The sequence below is a fragment of the Sminthopsis crassicaudata genome, chromosome 6, assembly GCF_048593235.1.
Source record: "Sminthopsis crassicaudata isolate SCR6 chromosome 6, ASM4859323v1, whole genome shotgun sequence".
Lineage (NCBI taxonomy): Eukaryota > Metazoa > Chordata > Mammalia > Dasyuromorphia > Dasyuridae > Sminthopsis > Sminthopsis crassicaudata.
Window position 1 is genome coordinate 161,044,976 of NC_133622.1, and position 26,416 is coordinate 161,071,391.

The 26,416-nt window shown below is 36.5% G+C and overlaps 1 protein-coding gene across 6 annotated transcripts in view; it reads right to left on the reverse strand.

Moving 5' to 3' along the window:
• Positions 1-25,810, reverse strand: part of TMEM150C (transmembrane protein 150C) — a 53,097-nt gene extending 27,287 nt beyond the window's left edge. Inside the window, exons 1-3 of one of the 6 annotated variants that reach the window (XM_074276423.1) lie at positions 25,658-25,803; positions 24,012-24,074; positions 12,838-12,906 (exon numbers count right to left, since the gene is read on the reverse strand). In XM_074276423.1, coding sequence (XP_074132524.1) covers positions 12,838-12,869 — 32 coding nt within the window. In that variant the 5' untranslated portion in view covers positions 12,870-12,906; positions 24,012-24,074; positions 25,658-25,803. Of the gene's footprint in view, positions 1-12,837; positions 12,907-24,011; positions 24,078-25,657 lie in introns of all 6 variants that reach the window. The other 5 variants (XM_074276422.1, XM_074276424.1, XM_074276429.1 and 2 more) reach the window with 5 other exon arrangements.
• Positions 25,811-26,416: the final 606 nt, after the last annotated feature.

Here is a 26,416-nt window from a genome sequence, read left to right on the forward strand (position 1 = left end):
TCCTTAAATAGAGTAAGCACATGGAAAATATATAAGAATTTGGGAAGCAAAATTAGGTAAGAAGAAGAATTACTACTAGAGCACTAAGGTTAAAGAATGTCAGATTTATGCCTTTAACCATCAAGTAAAATAGAACGATATATTGTCTTAATCAAATTTTAGAATATTATTAGCAAATGTGAGCTCGGGCAGCTTCTTCTCTCAAAGAAAACCAAGACCTTATGATTTCATTTCTTCAAAAGAAATGACTCCAAATAAAAAAAGAAGGCAGAGTGGTGTTATATGTCAGTAAAATAAATAAAAAAACTTGGATAGGGGAGCATCGTAGAGAATTTTGAACTAAGGATAGTAATGATGATGATGATGATGATGATGATAGCTCACTTTTCAGTTGGAGTTGAGAAGCAAAGGAAGGGACCCATAAGGAAATCTTAATGATCCCTCCTGATGAGCTCATATTGAAAAAAGACATTTATTATTCCAACTTTTAAGTGTGAAATCAAAGAAGATAAAAAGGAAACATAAAACTCATAAGAATAATGTTAGGAAGTACAAATCTTGGAATAAGTTGAGACTCAAATAAGAATTAACAAATAACAGTATAATAAATAATAAATAACAAAATAATTAACAAGAATAATTTTTAAAAGCTTTCAAAAGTTTGTAATATATAAATAACAAAGAAGGACTAATTTGAGTTTCTGTAGCAAAGGATGTCATGTGAATCACAGCATTCATAGTTGGAGGGAATCATAATGACTTTCTCATCTAATGTATGTGTAGAAAGGTATCTCTTAGAACATGATCAAAATGTCATCTAGTCTCTACTTAAAGACCTCCAATGGACGAGGAAACTTAGCAACATTCAAGGCTGTCCATTTCCTTTATGAATAACTCACATTTTAGGAAACGTTTCTTTAAATCAAGAATAAACTGATTTTTTGAAAGTTGTACATAATAAAATTTTAAATAAAAAGAGGGTTAGTCAATTTCCATTTTGTTTCTATAGAGGAAAATTATTTTTAGATTGAATAATTTAGAATAAACATGGAATTAAAACCGAAGATGGAAATAAGCAGCAAATCAAAATAGATTCAAGTCATACAGCTTCAACAAATTATACTCCAATGTAATTATAATAATAATAAGTTAAATTTAGTAGCCCTTAATAGTACTTTGAAGCTCTTAGAATAATAGAATGTTAGAGCTAGAAGATATCATCTCAGAAGTCATCTAGACTAATACATATATATATATTATATATATATATATATATATATATATATTTAAAATACTTGTGTGAATTGATGATCTCATTAATGGTCTGTTACCAAGAATGATAAAGATTGTAACTAATCCATACCTTCCCAAAGCTGTATGTTTCTGGTTTATATCTTCCTATAGGTTTTCCACTGAATATACTGGAAGGTTTCCACTAGGTGCTTTGATTTTGTGTGGCTACCAATGGAATATGCCAGTAATGAGATAGGAGACAGTTCACATATCCTCATAATCAGGTCTTTCCTGTCTCTTTGTCTATGTCTGTCTCTCTCTGTCTCTGTCTCTGTGCATCTTTCTGTCTCTCTCAACATCTTTTACGCCACTCAATCTGTGACTGAGCCTTCATGGCAAGGGAGAAATAAGGGCTCATTAAAAATACTGAACAATTTCTCAAAGGCGGTTTTGCCCAGTCCACTTCTGCCACCCAATTTGAAGTATAAATCAAGTCTGGGCAATAGCCATTGTCCAGATCCAGTGGAAAGAGGTCTGGACTTGGAACCAGTAAGATCTGAGTTCAAATCCCACATTTGACTTTTACTGACTGTGTGACTATAGTTCCATCACTCTGAGTCTTCATCTGTAAAATGAAGATTATAAAACCTCTAGCACTTACCTCACAGGACTGTTGTAAAGCTCAAATGAGGTAATGTATAAGAATAGCCCTGCCAACCTTAGAGCCCTACTCAAGTGCCAATTATCATTATAATAATTATTCATTGACTGGGTTATACTGTGTGGTTATGATGCCAAACTCATTTACATTATTATAAATCTCATTTTAAAAGTTCTTCAATGTTTCAGGCTTGGTGAGTTAATATAAAGTCATCTGCAGACAAGAGCACAAGGGACATACTCCTACCAGTTCCATTTTGGAAGACTATCTATCGAGAATTCTTCTTCCATTGGGATTTTGCACTAGCCAGTGGTATGCTATATCTCTAGCAAGCATTGTAGTCAGCAAGAGATTTTTCTAAACTTATGAGATTTTGATGTGCTCAATTTTTGCAAAAGTATGAGAAATATTATCTTTTCTTTCAGTTCTCATTCAATAAAAGTCAGTTGTTTTTGTGTTTGTCTTTCTTAGCTCTCATTCTTAAAAGCAGTAAAATTCTGAAAGCACATATATTTCTTTTCCTTCTATTTCTATGCAAGCATTTGATCATCCCTTAGCTTCTTCCAAGTTCTCCAATGCATTTATCTAGCTATGTTTCTCTTGTCTCCAATGTTTGCATATCAAAACCACTGCTTAGCTTTGCTCTTTTCATCAGGAATAATTAAAAATTCTCTTTTCTACTAAAAATCCATTTCTGTCCCCTGAAAGATTTCACTCAATTTTGAGGGTAAGTTCTTAATCAAAAAACGTGTTTCCTACCGTGTTCAATCCCATTGATGAATCAACATTTAACAAAACAAATGTATTATCTTCTAGAGCACTTAACTTCATGGGAAAGTAAAATTTTATACTCTTAAACAATGAGGGAATAATAAAATTTGAGAATAATAAAAGGCAATATGTCATAAAGTGATTAAGTTTAGAAAAAATATACTCTACTAACATTAATATAGGATCTTAAGGTTTACTTATAAAGTGTTTTTTTCATAAGAACCCCATGAGGAAGGGAGTGCAAATATTGCTGTTCCATTTTACTGATGAAAAAACAGACTTGGACAGGTACAGGGGCTGTCAGATCACGCATCTTGTGTCAGAAATCGAAGTGCAAGGATCTTGCCTATTTCTCTCTTATATTCCAAGTCACTTCTCAGGTATGAAGGCAGATGTTGGGCTTTGGGGCTGGCTCCACCTGGGGGGATGCTGCTTGCTTCCACCATAATTAGCAGACAGCAGAGGGCAGCAACATCTCTAGTTTAACCCAAAGCAATCAATGAAAGGAATTAATTGGTGATAACTGGGGTAATGATGGCTGAGTTCTTATTAGGGAGTCTGGTTGTCCCATCATCAGGTGAGCAAGGCAGGTGATTTGAGAAAGGCAGCAAAGAATTGTCATTGGGAGAATCATGTAGGACTGGGTGGATAGACTAAGGACAAAGACAATTTGCTAGCCAGCCCAAAGCATGATTCAGAAAGTCAAACAATTTCATCAAAAGCGGGTGTAAAAATGCATCAATACCAGTCAAAATGCCAGGTGACTTCCTCATAGACGAGACAGAATCATGCAGAAAATTGTATAAGGGAAAATAGAAAAAGGGCAAGAAAATTGAGGGGAGGAAAAGGTATCACCAAAACTCTCAGGTACAAGGGAAAAATAAATCAGTGCAATCGAAAAGATACATTAGACATCCATTTGAGTATATATGCAATATATAGTGAGCTATCAATCTAAAGAGAAGAAAAACCAGGAGAAAGTTCCATTTTTTATTTTATTTTTTTGCTGAGGCAATTGGGGTTAAGTGACTTGCCTAGGGTCTGAGATCACATTTGAATTCAGGTCCTCCTGCCTTCAAGCTGGTGCTCTCTCCACTGGGCCATCTAGCTGCCCCCAAAAGTCCATTTTTTAAAAAAAGAAATCAAATGTACATTTGGAGGTGATGAGAAAGGTTGAGATTCACATCTTACAACATAATATATGTCAGTGATTTATAGCTGATGAAACAAACATCAACTAACCTCACTGCTCTTGGAAAAAAAAAAAACAACCTGTAAAAAATAGAATGAGATAGCAAATTTTATAGCTAACCCATATAGAAAGCTTTAATGTTTGCAAAGTGCTTTCCAAATATTATCTCATTTTATCTTCATAACAAACCTGAGAGATAAGTAATGTTATCGTCTCCATTTTATAGATGAGGTAACTGAGGCTATTCTATTGTTTTTCAGTCATTTGTGACCCCTTATGGCATTTTCTTGGCCAAGATACCAGAGGGCAGCAGTTGCCTTTTCCTTCTCAGCTCATTTTACAGATGAGGAAACTGAAGTAAACGTTTAAGTGACTTTCCAGGGTCTCACAGCTAGGAAATGTGTGAGGTTTTATTTGAACTTATAAAGATGAATCTTCCAGATTTCAAGGCCGTTGCTCTATCCACTTAGCCACCTCGCTGCTTATCTGGCACACGGTAAAAACCATAATAAGTGTTTGCTGCCCATGTGCCATTTTCTCCTGAAGCCTTTCCCTGATTTACCCAGCTGCTACTGTCTTTCCCGCCAAATTGTCATTATCTTGTATCCTCTGTGTGTGTGTCAGTGAGGGTCTGTATGTGCTTTTACATATATATGTAATATATATTATGTATTATGATACAGTCATATATTATATATATGCATTCATATATATAATATACATATGTATATATATATATATATATAGTCTCCTCTAGTTAGAATGTAAACTAATTTGCGAGTAGGGGCTGCTTTAATTTTGTTTTTGTAAGCCCAGTAACTGTGTTCTAGGTTAATACTGATTCAAGTTAGTTCCCTGTTGGTTTAAGTTTAATAATAGCATAAAGGTCATTTAACACTTTTCAAACAGGAGATTTACTTCGCATAGCAAGGGAAGGATATTCAGTAAAGAGAGACATTTGTCTTGTTCGTTGAATAGATTGGGCGGAACTAAACTTCCCTGCTTCCAAGAGTCCCATTGTGGTCTGCCAGCCAAGGCTCAAAGAGAGGCTGCAATTCCTAGTGTGTTTGTTTTATCCTGTGTATTTGTTTCAGCTCGGCTGACCAGGAAGTGTTGTTGATAGTCCAAGTTTTTAGTCTCCTGAGCCAGTCAAATAAAAAATTTTGACATTTTTAAAGGAAAAATTAGCCTGATTTGCTGAGGACGGGGGCATTAGGAAATTATTCCTACCACAATCTGGCACATAGTAAGTACTTAAATAATCATAACAATAATGGCAATACATTGTAAACATCTCATTTTATCCTCATCACGACCTGACAGGGTAGGTGCTATTACTATCTTCATTGTTCCGATGAGAAAACTGAGAACACAGAGTAATTAAGTCACATGCACAAGTCAAATGGTGAGATACTAAGAATTTGATGTGGAGAGTTCCTAAGTCCAAAATTAGAATTATCTGCTGCATCTCATAGCTGTCTGCTGATACACAGTTAAAAAAAATACAAAATTAGTAATACTCTTTGATTTAATCACTGCTTATAAGAAAAATACCCTGGAAGCATCATAATAGGCAGCTAAATGGTGTAGTGGATATAGAATTGCACCTGGAATCAGAAAGACTCAAGCTGAAATCCAGCTTCAGATGCTTATTAACTGTGTGACCTTGGGCAAGTCAATTAACCTCCGTCCGCATCTATAAAATGGAGGTGATATCACCTATAGAATTGTTATGAAAATCAGATGAGTTAATATTTGCAAAGTGTCTTAAAGTGCTATGTAAATGCTCTCATTATATTTTCTAAAAGGCACTTTTATCCCTGGATTATGCCTTCCTTCTCTCCTCTGACATTGCTACCATTAGGGGAAAGAAGGAGAGCAGAAAAAGTGACAAGATTAGATCTAAGCTTGAAGAATATCAATTTGGCGACTTAGTGGAGTGTAACAATGACAGGGGAGAGATTAAAGACCCGGATACCAATTGGGAAGCTGTTACAATAGAATAGTGAGAAGAGAAGATGGTGATTGTGTGACTGAAAAGAAGATAATGGATATAAAATATATTGTGGAGGAAAAATTGACAAGACTTGACAACTGATTGGATGTGGGCCATGGGGGAGATGGAAGAATGGAAGATTGACCCCAGGCTTGAGGACCCGAGTGTCCAAAAGGGTAGTAATGCCCTCAGTGGAAAAAGAAGAGTTGGGAAGAATGGTGTTTTGAGGGTAAATATAACGAATTCCAATTTGGATACAATGAGTTTGAGATGCCCACAAGAATATGCTTATATTTTCTATGTCTCTGTCTCTCTGTTTGTCTGTCTGTCTATTTGTCTGTCTGTCTCTCTCTGTCTCTATCGGTCTCTCTCTGTCTCTCTCTGTCTCTGTCTCTGTTGCTCTCTCTGTCTTTTTCTTTCTTTCTCTCTCTCTGTCTCTCTGTTTCTTTCTGTCTCTGTCTCTGTCTCTCTGTCTCTGTCGCTCTCTCTGTCTCTCTGTCTCTGTCTCTCTGTCTCTGTCGCTCTGTCTCTGTCTCTCTCTGTCTCTCTCTCTCTCTCTCTCTGACTCTGTCTTCCAGTCTCTGTCTCTGCTATGGGTTTCTATATTAAACATTCCTGGGTCTGATCCTACTGATTTACACAGAAGCTTTGAGTTATTTTGCTTCTGATTCAGGATTTGCCCAGGATTTGCCACTTCAGGGGAAGCCTGGTCCCCCGCTCCCTGGAGCTCATCGGATTGCTGCTGTCATCCAATAGCTTCAGCCTCCCAAGAATTGGGGATTATACTTGTGTGACAGTTACTTAACTCAGTCAACAAAACTGATGACTTAAAAAAATATTTTTACTCAAAAATTTAAAATACATAATATAAAAAGATACAACAAAAGAAGAAATAGACTTTTTAAATAAAACAATTTCAGAAAATGAAATTCTACAAGTTCCAAATGAGCTCCCAAAGGAAAAAACTCCAAGGACAGATGGATTTCCAAGTAAATTTTATCAAGTATTCAGAGAACAATTAAATTCAATGTTATATAAAGTATTCACAAAAAAGGCAAAAAAGGCACCCTTCCAATCTTTTTTTTTCTAAAAATATGAACTATGAAACAAATATAGTCCTTATCCCTAAAGTGGAAAGAGATAAAGCAGAGAAAGAATACTATAGACCAGTATCCCTAATGCATGTTGATACAACATTTTAAATAAAATATTAAGAAATATATTACAACAAGATTGTATAATATGATCAAGTTAGACTTATACTAGAAGGACAGGGTTCATAAGCATAAAGAAGATTAAAATATAATAAACAATGTTAATATAAAAATAATGAAAAAGCAGAATCCAACAACATATTGTTTATAAGAAACACACTTGAAGCATAAGAATCTACCCAGAATTCAAAGGAAGGTCAAAGCAGATTGTATTAAGTTTTTTTTCTTTGTTTTTTTTTCCTGAGACTGGGGTTAAGTGACTTGCCCAGGGTCACACAGCTAGGAAGTGTTAAATGTCTGAGACTACATTTGAACTCGGGTCCTCCTGAATTCAAGGCTGGAGTCTATCCACTGCGCCACCTAGCTGCCCCATATTGTATTGAGTTTTAGGCAAACTCAAAAAGGGAAGGAAACAGTAAAAGAGATATATTAAAGTGATAATTAGAGAAATGACATGATTAAAGGCACTATAAATAATGAAATAATATCAACACATATTACATAATCTATCAAAGGCTCAGAGCACTTATAAATTTAAAGGAAAAGTTAAGAAAATTGGAAGGAAAAATATGCATCAAAACTATAATAGTTGAAAAATCTCAAAGTGCTAGATTCAGACCTAGACTAATCTAACAAAAATACAAAAAAAAATTTTTTTAAATCAAGAACCTAAATAGAATTTTAGAAAATTTAGAGATGTTAGATTTCTGGTGATTACTAAATGGGAATAATAAAGTATACATATTTCAGCTATAAATAGCACACTTACAAAATTGACCATCTGCTAAAGAATAAAAACCTGATAAACGTGAAAATAGAAATATACTTAAATAATTGGCAAGATATCAATTGCTTGTATCTTAACTGTGACAGTATATTAAAAATGAAAATGCTACCTAAATTAACTTATAGATTAAATGCCATATCAAATTACAAAAAGGATTACTTTTTAGAATTAGACAAAATAAATAATAACAAAAGATCATGAAATTAAAGGAATAAACAAAAAAGTATAAAGTTAAGGAAGCTGCCAGTACCTTATCCCTAATTATACATCAAAGCATTTATCATTAAATATTTAATATCAGTTAAAAATAAATAGATTTTGTATGCAAAACACAAAAACAAACAACAGCATAGGGTTAGATGAATCCACCGATTAGATGGGCAAGGACAAAAAACTACTCAAAAACTGGAAAATAGATTGGCAGAAATTAGATTTAGATCAAAATCACATACTATATATTATAAATAAACTTAAAATTAAATTTTGGCCTGATGGATCTTACACCATAAAAGGATCAGGGAAGTTAGTAGCTTTATATCTGGGAATAGAGGAAAAACTCTTGATAGAGCAAAGGATAGATAAAATCATAGTTCAAAAGGCATAGATAATTCAGAGTACACAAAATTGAAAAGTTTTTGCAGAAACAAAATTAACAGTTGAAATAGGAAGGAAAATAGTTAACTGGGAAAATATCTTAGCAGCAATCATTTCTAATGAAAATCTAATATTCAAAATCTAAAGGGAACTGATTCAAATGTATGGGAACAAGAACTATTCCCCCATTAGATGCATAATCACCAAATCTGAATAGGCAATTTGCAAAAGATGAAATTCCAAACTATCAACTGTATTTTAAAAAATGCTCCAAACTATGGAAAATAAGAGAAATTCACATTATGGGGAACAGACACATTAATGGACTATTGGTGAAGAAGCAAATTGGTTCAGCCATTCTGGAAAACAATTTGAAATTATGTTCCACAAATTCACTAAATTATGTATGTCCTTTGACTTAACAGTATTACTATTAGAACTACATATCAAAGAAGTCAAAATAAGAGGAAAATACTTTTCGCATCTTTTTTTGTCATAGCATAGACCTATAAACAAAGTGAGTACCCATAAATTGAAGAACAATTGACTATATTATGGTGTATGAATATAATGTCAATTTACTTTTTAAGAAATGATGAGATACCTGAGAACACCTCTATAAACTGATACAAAGTGAACTGAGCAGAACTAGAAAAATAATTTACACAACAATAACTCTGTAAAGAAAAACAACTAGGGAAAATTTGAGAACTTTGATCAATCATGATTAGAACAATGGTGAATTATGTTCCTTATCTCTTGATAGCAAATGATGAAATAGAAGTACCAAAATGAGAAAAATATTACCAATGCATAGATTTCTTTTGCTTGGCTATGCTTATTTGTTGCAAGGAAAGGCTTTTAGTTCATTGTGTGTGTTTGTATAGTTTGGCAAGATAAAGGCCATAATACCAAAAACATAAAAAAAGAAAAAAGGAGCATCAATAAAACATTTTACTTAGAGAAAGAATTTAGAGAAGCAGAACAGCTTTGGAACTACGAAGCTGTATTAATTATATACTTCAAAAAACCATGCCCAAGGTAGGCTTAATAGAGATTGATGGTTTTATGGTCATATATGTTCTTTCTATAGGGAAAGAATTGTTTGCTATTGTTTATCAAGATAATAGCAAAAAAGAAAACTAAAAACTAAAAATAATTTTTTCAAGTATGACCTGGTTGCAAGCTATACATTTTTTTTTTGCTGAGGCAATTGGGGTTAAGTGACTTGCCCAAGGTCACACAGCTAGGAAATGTGTCTGAGATCAAATTTGAACTCAGGTCCTCCTGACTTCAGGGCTGGTGCTCCACCCACTGCACCACCTAGCTGCCCCCATTTTTTTTTTTTAAACAAGACTCTTATAACCCATAAAAAAGAAAAATTTACAAAGTTGTCTTCAGTCCTGTGTGACCCCTTTCTGGATAGTGGTGATGGTAATTCAGTGATGAAAAAAGAGATTCAGAGGAGGATACCAGTTGTCCATAAGCATTGACTACAGTATCGATATTAGAGATACGTGCCCAGTGATTACTAAATAGAGAATTGAATTGGAGAAAATGAATCATTTCTATCTTGACATACTCAAATAGTTCATTTTAGGAACCCCCTTCAAAGATACCTACTGAAATCCTATCCCAACTTGCATTGCTCTTGTCTGCTGCTCCCTTATGCTCACCACATGGTAAGTATCAGTCTCCTGCGAGCTCCTTGAGAACCAGGATTGTTTTCTTTTACCTTTCTTTGATTCCTCACCACTTAGCACAGTGCCTGGCATACAGCTGGCTCTGGACAAATATTTTTTGATCAACTGACTCCAATTGGAAGCCTTCCTTACTTTCTCCTGACATTAAAGTAAGCACTCTGGATAGACACCTGCCATCCTTTGCCCTCACTCCACCATCAACCTATCTTCTCTATCATCCATTACTTTACTGACATCTTTTATTCCAGTTCTTCAAAGTTCTTCCTAGTTATACATTACAGTTCACTCACACTCATCATGCATCTCTCCATTGCCTTCTGAATTATATTAATTTTTAATTTGTTGGAGACTGTATTGAACTTCTCCCTGCTAAATAGCAAAGCCAGTAGAATAATACATCAAGATCATTCAAGATTCCTGGAAACACATAACAGAAATAATACTGTTTGATGACCTTCTGACTATAAAGACAAGGCAAGGCATAAAACAAGGAACTGGTTATTCACTACAGGTATTCACTATTATGAATCTAACAGGAAGTTCAAGTTAGAAAATGATTCCCTATGGATGGGAACTTTCTTCGGATGCTTCTGTTTGTTGAGTACATTGTAGTATGTAATATTCTCACTGGAATATTACAGAGCCTCTTTGAAGAGAATTATATGTAGAATATTTACTGCTCTTATTTGGTAATTTTTATTTAATTAAAAAGTAGAGGAAAATATGTTTGTGCTTCTACAGGAGAAATATAGGTTTGAAAAGATCTGAAAGAAAATAGTCTCCCAGGGGAAAAGTCCTTAGAGGACTTGAGAGAAAGCAACTCAAAGGGGAAAAGAGGAAAAGATATCCAAAATGTTTCATTTCTTAGCAGTTCGTTGCATAACACAGTTGTGTATATATTGAGTTAACTCTCTTACCAAAAACTTCTTGGTAATTGTGGGACAACTGTGTATTGCCTATTCATGATTTGTAAGATAGAAATGTGAATTCTGGTATATTACTTAAGCTAGAGAAGTGAGTCATTTCACAAGAAATCCTGCTTTGAGATTTGATGACCAAAGCCAAGCTTTTGGGCTTAGACAAGCCCTAAGTCAAAAGGCAAGCCCAGGAAAAGGAAGAGAGAGGAGTTGATGATGAGAGGGAAACTGCTGATTTGGTCCTAGTCCAGTCAAGACCAGGCCTGGAATAAAAGCAAAAAGCAAAATAGGGAAAGGGGAACTCTTTATCATCACCCACAGCTTGCAAGATGGAACTCCTTAGAGGTTTGCCTTGCTTTATTACTTCTACCTAAGTCTTGAGATGCAGAAATCTCTAAGATCTTAGCAAGTTTTGAACAGTTCTATGGGTTCCAGACTGTTTTGCTGCAACAACTAATGCTGCTACCTCAGAGACCAGCTGGGGGAGTCGTAGCTCTGCAGACCCTGGGCTCAAGTTCTCTGCTTTCCCTGAAAAACCTTGTAACAACTTTAGCATTTTTTAAACTTTAATATCATTTTACAATATAGCAAGCACTTTGCAGACCTTACAATTCTATGTAACATTAGCTATTCAGTAGTTTGATAGAATTATCCAGCTAAGAAATGACTCTGTCTTATAGGAGAGCAGAAAAATCCTGAAGAATGATAAATGAACTCTTCCCTAAGGAAGACTGTTCTCTAAGTAGATCAGAGACATCAAGGGATGCAAAGCAGAGTTGTGAATTGCACCAGACACATTGGTTTCCCTGTTCAGTGACTTCCTTTTAGTTTTATGTAAGTTTGTGCCCATTTCTCTCTGAAATCTATATGCATCTGTAAGGGAGTGTGATCCAGACTGTTATGTTAGGATTATATTTAAGAGTTAGCATTTATCTATTATTAAAAATATATATAAAGTTATTATTTAAATTAGTATTTATATAGCAACTTGAGGTTTGACAAAACATTATTTCATTTTATTTTCTCAGCAAACCTGGAAGGTAGGTTCTATTATTATCATCTGTATTTTACAGATAAGGAAATTGAGTCTGAGAGAGGTTAAATGACTTTCACAAGATCATAAAGCTAGTGTCAGATGCCAGATTTGAACTCAGGTCTTCCTAATTCTATATCTATAGCTCTATTTACTATGCCTCCCAATTGTCTTGCTTTTTCCCTTCTTGTTTAATGTTTAATAACAAAGTTAATGGTGTCATTTTGGCTACCTCAGAAAGTGAACTGAGAGAGTAGGAGTGCTCGGTAATATCTGTACCATATTCAGATAATGGAATGCATGGATAACTTAGAGAACTTGTCCATCTAGGACTGGGGCCCAGAATTGTTCAATGGAAGAGAAGGTTGAATTGCCTAGGAAAATGAAAAACCCCTTTAATGACCTCAAGTTTCCCCTAGAAATAAAGGCTCATTTATAGCAACATTCTACAGATATTGTATATTAGGGAGGTGTAAAATAGCACATCATTACATTCTCACTATGACTCCCCCCAAAAAAACCCAAACCAGATGACATATGGAACCTGAAACCAAAAGGATCATTTGAATGCAAAAATGGGCATGGGGAAGATGGTGACAAATGAACTCATGGCTCAGGACTGAGAAACAAGAGGTCAAAAGCTTTAAGACTCCCTCAAGACTCATGCTTATATACTATGGATATTTCTTCAAGAGGGTCAAGGGGTACCCCCCAAATGAAATTGACTATATCTTACCAGATATATCTGGTTGCTGAAGTGGGAGTCATTTCCAAATCAGCTGTTTGCACACAGTCAGACCATCAACTTGTGAGAGCAAAGGGGAAAAACACAAATTAGAAGAATAAAAATGAGTAAATACCCAAATACATTTGTGATCTCATCAATTTGGATATTACTTCCAATGATAACACAATCATGGCTGCCCACCCTGTGCAACTCTCACATATGCTCCCTATAAATTTGACACAGGGGTCATATTGAGAACCTTTCTTGATTTTTCTTGTTATGAAGATATCCAGTAGAACATAGAAGCTATTATTTCTTTCTGGGTCCGGTCTACCTTTTTCAATGATAATTTTCCTTGAAGATACAATTATGATTCTTTTAAGTTCCTTATTAGGCACTTAGTTATTAGTTAGGAAATTAGTTCTTTAGGCTATGTTATAGCCTCCTCACCCCCATTTTGCACATTTCCATTGCTATCTGGGTTATTAACTTCCAGTTCTTTTTAAATTATTGTTTTCCATGTCTCAGTGACATATAATACCACTTTAAAAATATCAATAGGTTTTTGTCAACATCTAATACCCTTTACCTGATGAGGTTGAAATGGATTCATGATTTAGACATAAAGGCAGATATTGCATCATAATAATATAATAATTTGGAACTATGACAAAGGGCTATAAAACTATATATACCCTTTGACCCAGCAGTGTCTCTACTGGATCTATATCCCAAAGAGAGAAAAGAGAGAAAAGAATCCACATGTGCAAAAATGTTTGTGGCAACCCTTTTTATAGTGGCAAGGAACTGGAAAATGAGTTGATATCCATCAGCTGGGGAATGACTGAATAGGTTATGGTATATGAATGTTATGGAATATTATTGTTCTATAAGAAATGATCAGCAGGATGATTTCTGGAAAGATTTACATGAACAGATACTAAGTGAAGTGAGCAGAACCAAGAGAACATTGTACACAATAACAACATGATTATGTGAAGATCAACTGGGAGAGACTTGGCTCTTTTCAACAATGAGATGATCCAAGATAATTCTATTAGACTTGTGAGAGAAAGTGCCATCTGTATCCAGAGAGAAACTATAGGGACTGAATGTGGATCAAAGCATAGATTTTTTTGTCACTTTTTTTTTGTTGTTGGTGTTGTTTGCTTATTGTCTTTTTCTTTCTTGTGTTTTTTTCCCCCCCTTTGGATCTGATTTTTCTTGAGCAGCATAGTGAATATGGAAATATGTTTAGAAGAATTTTGCTTGTTTAATCTATATAAGATTGCTTTCCTTCTAGGGGTGGAAAGAAGCGGGACAAAAGAGAGAAAAATTTGGAATATAAAGTTTCGCAAAAGTAGATATTGAAAACTATCTTTGCATGTTTTTAGAAAAATAAAATAGTATTAATTTTTTAAAAGATGGGTCTTTGTTTTTAGGACAGGTTGAGACCATTAAGGAAAGAAGATCCAGTCTACTCTCCTTCTTATGTTTAATTCTAAACCAAACACATTGCCCATTTGAACTGTCTGTCCCAGCTATATAGATATATCCTATGAGGACTTCGATGGATCCACTCACAAGGAAAATAAAAAGGCAGAAGATACCAAAGGGATGGAAAAAACTTCAACTTTATTAATAAAGCACTTAAGAGAGCATTGCTAACTATTAATCTAGTTATTAACTTCCCCATTTGTTTGGGAATCTCTACATGTGCCTTGAGGGTATAAGTAGAGAATATAAACATCCAGGAAGGAATAAATCAGGAAGTGGCTCAAGAGAGATTCCCTATGACTGGTGAGATCCTCCATATGTTCCTAATTGTAGATGACACTGTGCTGGTTGCCCCAAGCCCCAGGATCCTGCAAAGCTTCCTCAAAGAGATATGTAACCAATCAAAAGAGTTTCCCACTCATGTAGGAAAAACCAAATGGGATTACTGCCCAGAAAAGTTGTCCAACATCATCAACTTAAAGAAGCTGTTGAAGTTGAAAAGTGAAAAATGAGTAAAAGAGCAGACATCAATAGAAACTATCATAATTTTCAAAGGAAATTTTGCCAACTTCTTTAGCAATTCCTAATTAATTGTAAGAACAAAGAGGCCAAAAGAACCTCAGTTAGCAAACATTTGTTTCCCCTGCCAAGTAAAAAGATATGATAGCCGAGGGCAACATCGTTTTAGAAAAAAAAAAATTCATTTGGAGAACAGGGTTGTGGAAAATTATAAGAAATAAGTGATTGGGGGAAAGAAATATCCAATTAAGCCAGATAGACCAGAATACATTTAATGAAATTGGGAGGACAAAAACCAATTTTTTTAAATGGTAAAGATCTGTTAATATTACCCCAACAGATAATTAGTTTTATCAATCTCAGAGAAGCAGCCACTGAATTTGGATCTTAATATCCCCATTCCTGTTATGCTATATGAAGTACAACAAATGGACAGAGGGGTTCCTTGATGGAGGTGAACACAATTTTGAGAGCACTGAGGGATTTATTTTAAAGATATATGAAAGAAGGGAGACTACTCAAAGCTTAGGGAAGAAATTACTACCCCAAAAGGGTGCTAAGAAAATATTTATGTCACCCTTGGGAGTATCCCCACTCCCAGCTCACATATGATTACCCCCAGAAACAGCTGCACCAAGTTCAAGGTAGAGTGAGTGTGCACTCCAAACCATCACTTATATTGCCACACTGCTGTGCTGAACTACCTAGCCATATTCCTAGAAACTATGCCTGTCTCAGTTCAGCCCAAAATTATGTTATGTTTTAGGTGACCATATCACATATCACATTGCTGCTTCATAATGAAATGAAATTCAGATCTTCCAGTCTCAGATGAACTGTTTTTTTAAAGTAATATTTTATTCTTCCCTAATTACATGTAAAAACAATTTTAAACATTTGTTGTAGTTTTTAAAAAGTTTTAATTTACAAATTCTATTCTTTTTTCCCTTCCCTTAGATAGTAAGCAATCTGATATAGGTTACACATAATGAGTCATGTAACACATTTTCATAATTGTTATTTTGTGGAAGAAAGGAAGGAAGGAAGGAAGGAAGGAAAGAAGGAAGGAAGAAAGGAAGGAAAAAGGAAAGAAAGAAGGAAGGAAAGAAGGGAGGGAGGGAGGGAGGAAGGAAGAAAGAAAAAGAAAGAAAGAAAATAAGAAAGAAAGAAAGAAAGGGGAAAAGGAAGGAAAGAAGGAGGAAGGAAGAATGAAGGAAGGAAGGGAGGGAGGGGGAAGGGAAGGAAAGAAGGAGGCAGAAAGGAAGAAATAAAGGGAGGGAAGGAAGGAGGAAAGGGAAAGAAGGAAGGAGGGAAGAAATAAAGAAAGGAAAAGAAAATATGCTTTGGTTTGTATTCAGATTCCAGCGATTCTTTTTCATCATGTGTCATTTGGGATTGTCTTGGATCATTGGATTGCTAAGAAAAGCTAAGTTATTTACAATTGTTCATCATACAATATTGTTGTTATTGTGTACCATGTTCTTCTGACTCTGTTTACTTCACTTTCCATCAATTCATATAAGTCTTTCCAGGCTTTTCTAAGAGCATTCTGCTCATCACTTCTTGTAGCACAATAGTATTCCATCACAATAATATAACACAATTTATTCAACCATTCCCTAATTAATGGGCATCCCCTCAATTTCCAATTCTTTGCCACCACTAAAAGAGCTGCTATATTTCTGTAAAACTAGATTCTTTGGAGGATTGCTTTCCAAACATACCTTCCCCATCTTGTATTTGGGAAGATAACTTCTTGTCCTCAAGGATAAGAATTTACATCTATCCTGATTAACTTTCTTTATTAGATTTTTATTTATTTTCTTATTAGGTTTGGCTCAACACTTTAGTCTGTTAAGATATTTTTGAATCCTAATTCTATCTTCAAGTGTGCCAGGTTTGCTTCCTAAGCTTTATGTCACCTGATAAAAAAGGGCATTTATCTTGTTATCAAAATCATTGATAAAAATCTTAAATGGCGTAGGACCAAGAATGAATCACAGAATATTCCAGTAGATCTTTCCTTTCAAATTGTTATGGAACCATTAATGATTATTTTTTCAGCCCAGCCATTCAAACAGTTAAAACATATGTAAGTATATATTTTTTCATCTCTCTACCTTCCCCATAAGAAATAACGTGGCACACTTTATTAAATAGTTTGCTAAAATATAGATAAGCTCTATCTATAGCATTCCCCTCACATCACAGTTTAATAGACCTTTTACAAATAGAAATAAGATTAGCCTGCCATTATCTGTTCTTGATGAAGCCATCTATACTAATTCTTTTCTAGATAGTCAGTAATCATCCTTTTCTAGTATATTATAACATTTTCCCACAAGTCTAAGTTAAGCCCACTGGCCTACAGTTTGTAGATTCAGCTGTCAGATATGGATTTCAAACAAAACTATTCTTCCATGGAGAATCCTACCAGACTTTTCCAAATGCTACATTCTTAATGCGTGGATGAACTATGTAACTATGTGACATCAAGTAACATGATGACCACAAAAAGTTATCCCTATTTGGAACATTTAATTATATTTTACTTATCAGTATTATAAAAGAAATGTAATTTAAGGAATGCTTGTGAAGGATAGAATCTAGAAAATTTAAAATACATGATTCTAAATAAGCTTTCTCATAATTACTATTTATAAGAGGTTTTTTTTCTATAAAGTAGAAGAAATTTGCCTACTTGGACTGCTCTGTATAGATTTCAAGAGTCCTTTTGACTTATGAATCAATAGAATGAAAAGTAATTTGAAGAACAATTTTATCTATTGGTCAAGTTTAAATGATAGTAACCCTTATGAGATGGGACAATGGATAGTGTGTGGGGACTGGAGTCAAGAAGACCTGAGTTCAAATCCAGTCTCAGATACTTAATAGCTGTGTAACCCTGAGCAAATTATTTAATCCTGTTTGCCTCAGTTTCCTCATCTATAAAGGAGAAGAAAATGGCAAACCATTCTAGTATCTCTGCAAAACCCCAAATGGGGTCACTAAGAATTAGAATTGAACAACAACTCTAAAAGTTAAAACTCAGAATTCCCACTCCAGATTTTCAATCTATCAGGGAGTGAATCTTTATATACAAAATGAAACAAGGAATAAGTATATGTTAACATACTAGCTGATTCATTAACAAATAAACCTATATTATTTTTGGAAATATTTAAGCTGGTTTCCAGTTGAAAAACATTCTTAACCATTTCAAAGTTGGAAGAAAATAACCATTATCTAATTTTTTTTCTCTTCCCTCCAATAAGAATATAACTGTATGTTCTTGGTATTAGATGAAGACATCCTTTCAATCCATTTTTCTTCCCTCTCTATATTTTGAAAATGGCCTGAAGGGTAGCTAGCTAATGTATTAGATAGAATATTAGCCTTAAAGTCAGGAGGACCTGAGTTCAAATTTGGCATCAGACACTTAACACTTCCTGGTTGTGTGATCCTGGGTAAGTCACTTAACCCCAATTGCCTCAGGAAAAAAAAATCCATGACATTAGTCAAAATCTCATATGAGAATGGACTATAGGACTGCTGTAGTCCTGGGTTAGGTTTCTTTATATGAAACTATTGGGTAAAGTAATAGGCTGAGGAGGACCATAGCCCTGTGATATCTTGATATATATGAAGGGACATCCTGCTAGAATGTTACAATACCAAGTGAAAAGATCTTGGGGGTAACTTAAGTAAGTTATCCCATTTTTTATCTTAAAATGAAACCCAGGACATAGTTCCTAAATAAAATTAATTTCACATTCTAGTTTGGATAAGGTGTATAGCAGTGAATAACACCAATTTTGAGATAGCCTATAACATCTGTGTGGGTGTTCCAAGAAATTTTCCAAGAAAAACTAAATTTCATGTATTTTATTTCTAAAAGCATCACTATAGTATGCAACATTTTAAAGGAGAAGAGTGATCAAAGAAATAGCATACTAAGATGGGGAGTAGCAGGAAGAAGATAAGGATCTTAAGCCCTCTCTCCCCCACCCCACTTCCATATGACCAAACTCCTCTAAATTAAATTAAGAAATGCACCAGACCAAATTTCAATAAGGAAACCTAAGAAAAAAATGAGAGTGAATAATTTTTCCACTCCCGCTCAAAATAGGGAAACAGACAAAGAGGACTATAGAAGGTCTGGCCAGATTTGAGTTGTGTAGAATACTCCAGTGCAAGGGAAAGCTATGTATTAGGGGAAGAAGTGATCTCAGTGGTCTCTCTCTGAAGAAGTCTGTGCAGAATTCAGAACAGGTGGCAACTCTATCACTTACTACCCAGGTTTTAGTTCAGAGCTAGGGAGGACTAAACATATTGTTTAGACCCACATCCATGACAGAAACATGAAGAACTCAGACCAAGGGGCAGCAACTTTTCCTTGAATCAGACAACTCTGGAAGTGCTATTGTCCCTGAAAGTCTGAAATAATATAATATTCAATACTTCAAGAAAGCAGCAGTAAATCTGACTTTAACACAAATTCCAAACTCAGAAAGTTGGTTAGAAGAATGAATAAACAAAAAATCCCACCATAAAAGTTATCATGGTGATAGGGATGCTCAAGACATAAACCCAAAAGAAGAAAATGACTCCAAAAAATCTATAAGCAATGTCTCAAAGAAAAACACAGTTTGGGCACAAATTCAATAAGAATTCTTGGAAGAGATAAAGCAAGAATAGAAAAAAAAGAATTTAAAAATGTTTTTATAGATGTAATGAGAGCACTAGAAGAAAAAATGGAAAAGAAATGAAACTATGGAAGAAAGAATTACAAAGGAAATTAACCATTTGGTACAAGAGATATAAAATCTTTTTTTGTTTGTTTTTTTTTAATTATGAAATCTTACCCAAACAACAAATTCCCTAAAAAAACAGAATAAACCAGAAAGAAGCTAATAACTTTATGAAAGTAATCCAAAAAATAGCCCCTCAAAAGCCCAAAATGAAGAAAACAAAGTCTCATTAAAACAAATGACCTGGAAAACTGACCAAGAAAAGATAATTTAAGAATCATTGGACTACCTGAGAGTCATAACTAAAAAAAAGAGCCTACATATCATATTTCAAGAAATCATTTAAGAAAAATTGCCCAGATCTCTTAGAACCAAAGGAAATAGAAAAAATCCACTAGTCGTTTCCTCAAAAACTTTCAAATGAAAATTTCCAGGAACATAATAACCAAAATCAAAAGCTTTGGGGCAAAATAAATAAATACAGACACATACATATATGCTGATACATAAACAAATTCTTATAGCAATATTTACATGTGTATATATGTATTTATATGTGCACATTTATATACAAACATATAGACACACATCCTTATAGCTGTATTTATATTTACATGTGTATATTTCAGTTTTATATGCAAACATTTAGACACATGTACATAGATATAAATTACCTATGCATTTATATATATAGTATATGTATATATGTACACAAATTGTATATATGTATATTACACACACACATACACATATACATACACACCAAGCACCCAGAAGGAAAAATTCAAGTAATGAAGCCACAATTAGGATCATACATGATTTAGAACCCAACACTCTAAAGGAAGGGAAGCTTGGAATACAATATTCTGGAAAGCAAAATATACAGGCTTATAACCAAGAAGAATTTTAAAATATACCTTTAATAAAATAGGAGACTTGTGAGCATTCCTGATAAAAAGACGGAAGCTGCTCAAAAACTTTGAAATGCAAACATAGGAGTCAAGAGAAACATAAAGGCAAATATAAATAAAGAACCATATGGGACTAAGCAAGAATATTGCTTATATTCTTATATGGAAATATGATACTTTTATTTTCTCTGAATCTTAGCATTATGATTAAAAGAAAAAATTCTAATTAGACAGAAGGCCTGAGAGTGATATTTTGATGATCTTAAAATAAGAATGAAAAGGAAGGGAAAGAATCCATAATAAGGGCAAGGGGAGGATGTAGGGAGAGATATAGTAGAGGAAGGTAAAGGAAAATTATTTCACATAATCAAGTCGTGCAAGTAGAAGTTTAAATAAATAAAGAGGTAGGGGTTGAGAGAGTGACTCTCTCACCGCTCAACAGAGGAAAGAATACATACACAGAAATATATTTCACTCAAGAAGGAAAATAAAGGGAAAGGGGAGAAGGAAGAAGGGGAAAAGGGATCAAAGGGAAAATAGATTAAGGGAGGATTAGTAATGAAAAACAAACTATGGAAGTGCAAAATATTTGTAGTTCTTTTTAGGGAAAAGAATTAGAAAAAGGGATATCTATTGATTGGGAGGTAGCTAAACAAGTTTCGGTATAGAAATGTGTTGGAATTCTATTGGCCTGTAAGACTATAGAAAGATGTGAACACAGATTTCTGTTCTTGAGTTATTTAAGATGTGTCCAACTTCCTGTGACCTCATTTAGGATTATCTTGACAAAGATACTGAAGTAGTTTACTTCTCCAGTATGTCCTCATTTTATAGATGAGGAACTGAGATAAACATGGTTAAGTGACTTGTTGGTGGTCACACAGCTACTAAATATCTCAGACTCCATTTGAAGTCAAGTCTTCTATGACACAAGCTAGCAGAACTAGGGAAACAGTTTATATATCGAAAACAATGTTGTACATAGAGAGAACTTTGAAAGGCTTAGGAATTTTGGTCAACCTAATGATCAACCACAATTTCTAGAGGATTATTGTTGAAATATGTTACCTACCTTCTGATAAAGAGGTGAAGGTCTCAGAGTACAGGAAATATGTGTGTGTGTGTGTGTGTGTGTGTGTGTGTGTGTGTGTGTATGTGTGTGTGTGTATCTCTAATGGTGAAATTTGTTTTACTTGATTTTATATGCTTATAACAGGGATTTTGTTCTTTTTTGCAATCTCAGTTTGGAATTGATGGGTGGGAGGAACATAAGTTTGAATTCTTGCTGATTGAAAAAGACAAAAATCTAATTTTAAAAAATAGTATATCATTTAAGGCATTGACCCAAAAGTAGAGAATCCAGGAGATGGACATAAAAACAGATTTCTTATCAATGGATCAAGATTACTATTTAGAGCAAGGTCTACAAACAGATTAGTGTATAATATTGGGAAGTGAACACTGGTTCTCAGGATGGGAAGTCCTGGAATTATGGTTCCAATTTATCTTATAAGAGTCTTTTCTAAGAGGCACTTTCACAATGAGTGCACAGACTATCAAGAAAGGGAAACCTCTATCTAAACATGTAACATTCAAAACTTCTACAAATTCACAATATATGCCTATTCCTTTTCTCACACCTATGATTAATTTTTAATATGTTCATTTCTTTAGCTAATTATTTGTGTAACACAGGAGTCTATTTTATGCTTTGGGATATCTCATCTTTCCCATCTTCAACTATCCTTCTTGAGAACAAGATCAGTTTTTTGGTAGGGGAAGGGAAAGGAACAAGAATTAATTAAGCCAATATGCCAAGCTCTGTGCTAAACACTTTATAGATACTATTCTATTTGATCTTACTAACTTTTTGTTCATTGTACTCAGTGTTTAGAGATAAAGGAACTATTATACACAATTGTCAATTCCCATTAAAGTTAGTTTCCATTAAAGTGGAAACATTTTTTCCTTTCTTTCTTCCTTCCTTCCTTCTTTCCTTCTTTCCTTCCTCCCTCCCTCCTTCCCTCCCTTCTTTCCTTCCTTCTCTCCTTCTTTCCTTCCTTCCCTCCCTCCCTCCCTTCCTCCCTCCTTCCTTTTTTCCCCTCCTTTCTTCCTTTCTTCTTTCCTTCTTTTCTCCCTCCCCCTTTCCTCCTTTCTTTCCTGGGCATTTGGCACTGGGGATACAAATGCCCCCTTAATGCCTGAAACATAATAGGGGCTCATTAAACACTTTGTTGACTTGACTGGATAGATTAGGGAATTTTCTCCAAAGTGCACAAGCATCTCAACAATCTCCACCTTGGATTGCTTTACACATATGCACATATTTGGGATTAAGAGACAACATTAAATTATGTCAAGAGTAGAGCTGAATTTCACCAACACCAAGTTTCTCCTTCAAAGTAAAAATGAGTATCCCATAATGAGTAGATTATAGTCAATTTGGGAACCATATTTCCTGTCAAACACCAACCTTTACTTTCTTTCTAATTAGAAGATTGCCACCAATCCTTAAATCAGTCCTGAGGATAAAGAGGACCTAGCATAAGAACATGTGGAGAAGAAAACGCCAGGAGGCAACCTCTGAAATTGGGACTGATTATACCTTATTTTGTAAAATAAACTGAGTATCACCTTCTCAAAGGGCTGTACTTTCAGAACCCCAGGTGAAATGATGTGTAGGGTGATGATAAAAGACCTCATTATTTAAAAAAAAAATCTCTCTTGCATGGACCTGCTTGAAATTTCCATCATTAGAAAGTCATTCCATAGGGTTACCATCCTCTCTGAAAATTCAAAAGTCCCTGGGAGGTACTTGGAGACAAAAAAATCCCCCAAATTGTTAGTTTATAGTAAAATTAACGTGAAAGTGCAACTAATTAAGAATGAAGATTCTATGTGTTGTAGGGAAGAAAAATACTAAGCATTTGTGTTTGTGAGTGTGCTTGTATGTGCATGTATTATTCTAACCGAACAAGGAAAAGTAAATGAATTTGCACTAATTAATCACTTCTCCTGGAGAAACAATTCACAGCACATACCTAATTGACAGTAGGTAGAACAGAAATAACCACATATTTTTGTTCTTTAATCTTGCCAACAATACATTAAGTATGGCTGAAGTATCTCTATAAATCATAAGGCATTTTTTCAAAGACACAGGGTCTAAGGCAATAATTACTCTTACTTATTTTTATTATGACTTATTACTTAATAATTGCTCCTACTCTAAATGTATTTAGCAAACACATAGTAAAAACTATCTCTATAAAGTTAACGATGCCCTATCAATTTTGAGTTCTTGCTGTGGAAACTTTCTATATGCTCATTGAAGAATTTTTAAATTAAGAATAGGGTAGGATCTGGACTTGTGATTGAATTGCTATGGGAACTCCCAGGTGAGAGAGACTGCTACTAATGCAGGTAGGCACTTTCTCTGAAACTCTTAGTTAATCTTAGTTAAATAGGGCACCAAGAGATTAAATGATATGTTAGAGCCACACACCAGTATGGAAGCGTCAGAGGTGAGTCCTGAACTCAGATCTTTTCTAGGTCAGTTCTTCATTCTCTGCTAAGAAAAAAAAAAAAATCACTGGAAGTTCTGGATAACAGGATAGCCTATTAAGAATTGCCAACTTGATCTTGATAAGATTGTGGTGCTTAGAAAAAAATTGGGGTGATTCATGACTACTGCAACTAGCCGGAAGGATCCTTGGCTTGTCCGGCATCACTCGAAAACTCCTTGGAAAGGGAAGACTTGACCCAAGTAAGGCAAGTCAGTGCCGTAGTGGATTCGCTTCCTCCCTTGTGGATCAGAATGACTTACAGTAAGCTTCCATTATTGGAGATCTGTCTTTAACTGGATCAAACCAAGAAGTGAAACAGAAGCCAGTATTGCTTTTGAGGAGGTTTATTGCCTGCATCCATTTTAAAAATCCTCTGGTACTTCTGGCACCTATCTAACCTTAGCTTTTTCAGCGGGTTTAGGAGTTGAGTTGCAGAACCTGTCTGTACGCTTCCATTCTTTTGTTCTGTCACCCTCAGTGCCGAAGGGTGGTCTGGCAGGAGCCCGAACCATAAGATAACTGGGAAAGGATGGGGCTGTACTGAAGCGTTTTGGAGAGCTGGGCGGTGGAAGTGGAACGGGGGCCAAAGCTCCCTCCAGGGAGGAAAGGGGAGGTGGTCGGTTCTAAAAGCCTCCTTCAATCCTCTTTATCTAGCTTGATTATTTTCCTCTTGGTAACGATAGAGTACTCGTACTTAAGCCTCCCCGGGTAGTCGTTATTTCAGGCTAGACCAAACTCTTGCATCCCCGGGGTAAAGAGCCTCACGTTTCTTTTCAAAGGTGCAAAAAAGAAAACAAATGCGGAGGAGGGGGCGCTGAGGGCCCAGGACCCGTTTGCGGGCTCCCCAGACAACTTGCGGGAGGGCTGGTCAGCGGAAAAGAGAGGTAGAGCGCGATGAGACCGGGAAGCCTGGGAGGGCCGGGTCCGTTGGGGGCCAGCTGAACGGATGCGTAAAACAGCTAGGGAGAGCCCGGAGGGCCCAGACACCTGTCTCCGGAGAGGGGGGAAGGGCGGGCCAGCGGGTGGGTTGGGCGGAGCGGAGGGGACTCCCCTCCAGCTGCAATGCTGCAGGAGGGGGCGGCGGCTGGGGAGCCTTAGAGAGGGCTACCGGCGGCGGGTGGTGGCCACGACAGCTCGGGGACAGTAACGGGCCAGCACGTCCCAACCGATCCCGGCCGGGCCGCGGGCTGCCAGCCTCTCGGGCTTTCTGGGCTCCGCACTTTTCTCTCGGAGGGAGAGAATGCACCCGCCCTCCTCGCTCTCAGGGGTTTAAGGTGAGGGGTGGGGTTGGGTGGGGAGAGGATCCCCGGAGTGTGGCAGCCCCGGCCCCACTGCGGCAGCTGCAGCGCCCCGCCGCCTCCCTTCTCCCGTGCCATCCCCGAAGCCGGCGGCTGTCATGGAGGGCAAAGCGCCGCCGGGAGCAAGGCGTGGGAGCTCTCCCGCCCTCCGACTCCCGCTTCCCCGGGCAGCTGGAGAGTGGGCTCCGAGGCCGGGGCTGAGGTGGGGGGCGAGCAGTGAGGAGTGGCAGCGGCAGCCCGCCGCCATCTACCCGCTTGCCTCCCTGCCACCCTCGCTACCTGCCTACCTGCGGAGGAGGTCTCGTCCCCACCGACTGACGTTTGGGCTGCAGCTCACCCGTGGGAGGTGCCGGGAGCCGTCACAGCCGCACCGCCGCAGAGCCCGGAGCCGAGCCCGGAGGGAGGAGAGGGAGGAGGGACGGGAGGGCACTGCCTTCAGGAAGAGGAGGTGGGATTTGTTCTAGCTGGACTGTGCGTGGTGGGCGGCTTCCCAACTCCTCCTCCTCCTCCGTGTGTGTGTGTGTGTGTGTGTGTGTGTGTGTGTGTGTGTGTGTGTGTGTGTGTGTGTGTGACCGAGAGAGAGACAGAGACAGAGACAGAGAGACAGAGACAGAGAGAGACAGAGAGACACAGAGAGAGAGAGAGAGAGACAGAGACAGAGAGAGACAGAGACAGAGAGAAAGAGAGAGAGAGAGAGAGAGAGAGAGAGAGAGAGAGAGAGAGAGAGAGAGACAGAGAGAGAGAGACAGAGAGAGAGAGACAGAGACAGAGACAGACAGAGACAGAGAGATAGAGAGACAGAGACAGAGAAACAGAGACACAGAGAGACAGAGACACAGAGAGAGACAGAGAGAGAGAGACAGAGACAGAGAGAGAGAGACAGAGAGAGAGAGACAGAGAGAGACAGAAAGAGAGAGACAGAGACAGAGACAGAGACAGAGACAGAGACAGACAGAGACAGAGAGAGAGATAGAGAGACAGAGACAGAGAAACAGAGACAGAGAGAGTGACAGAGAGAGCAGGGACCACCACCACCACTTTCCTCA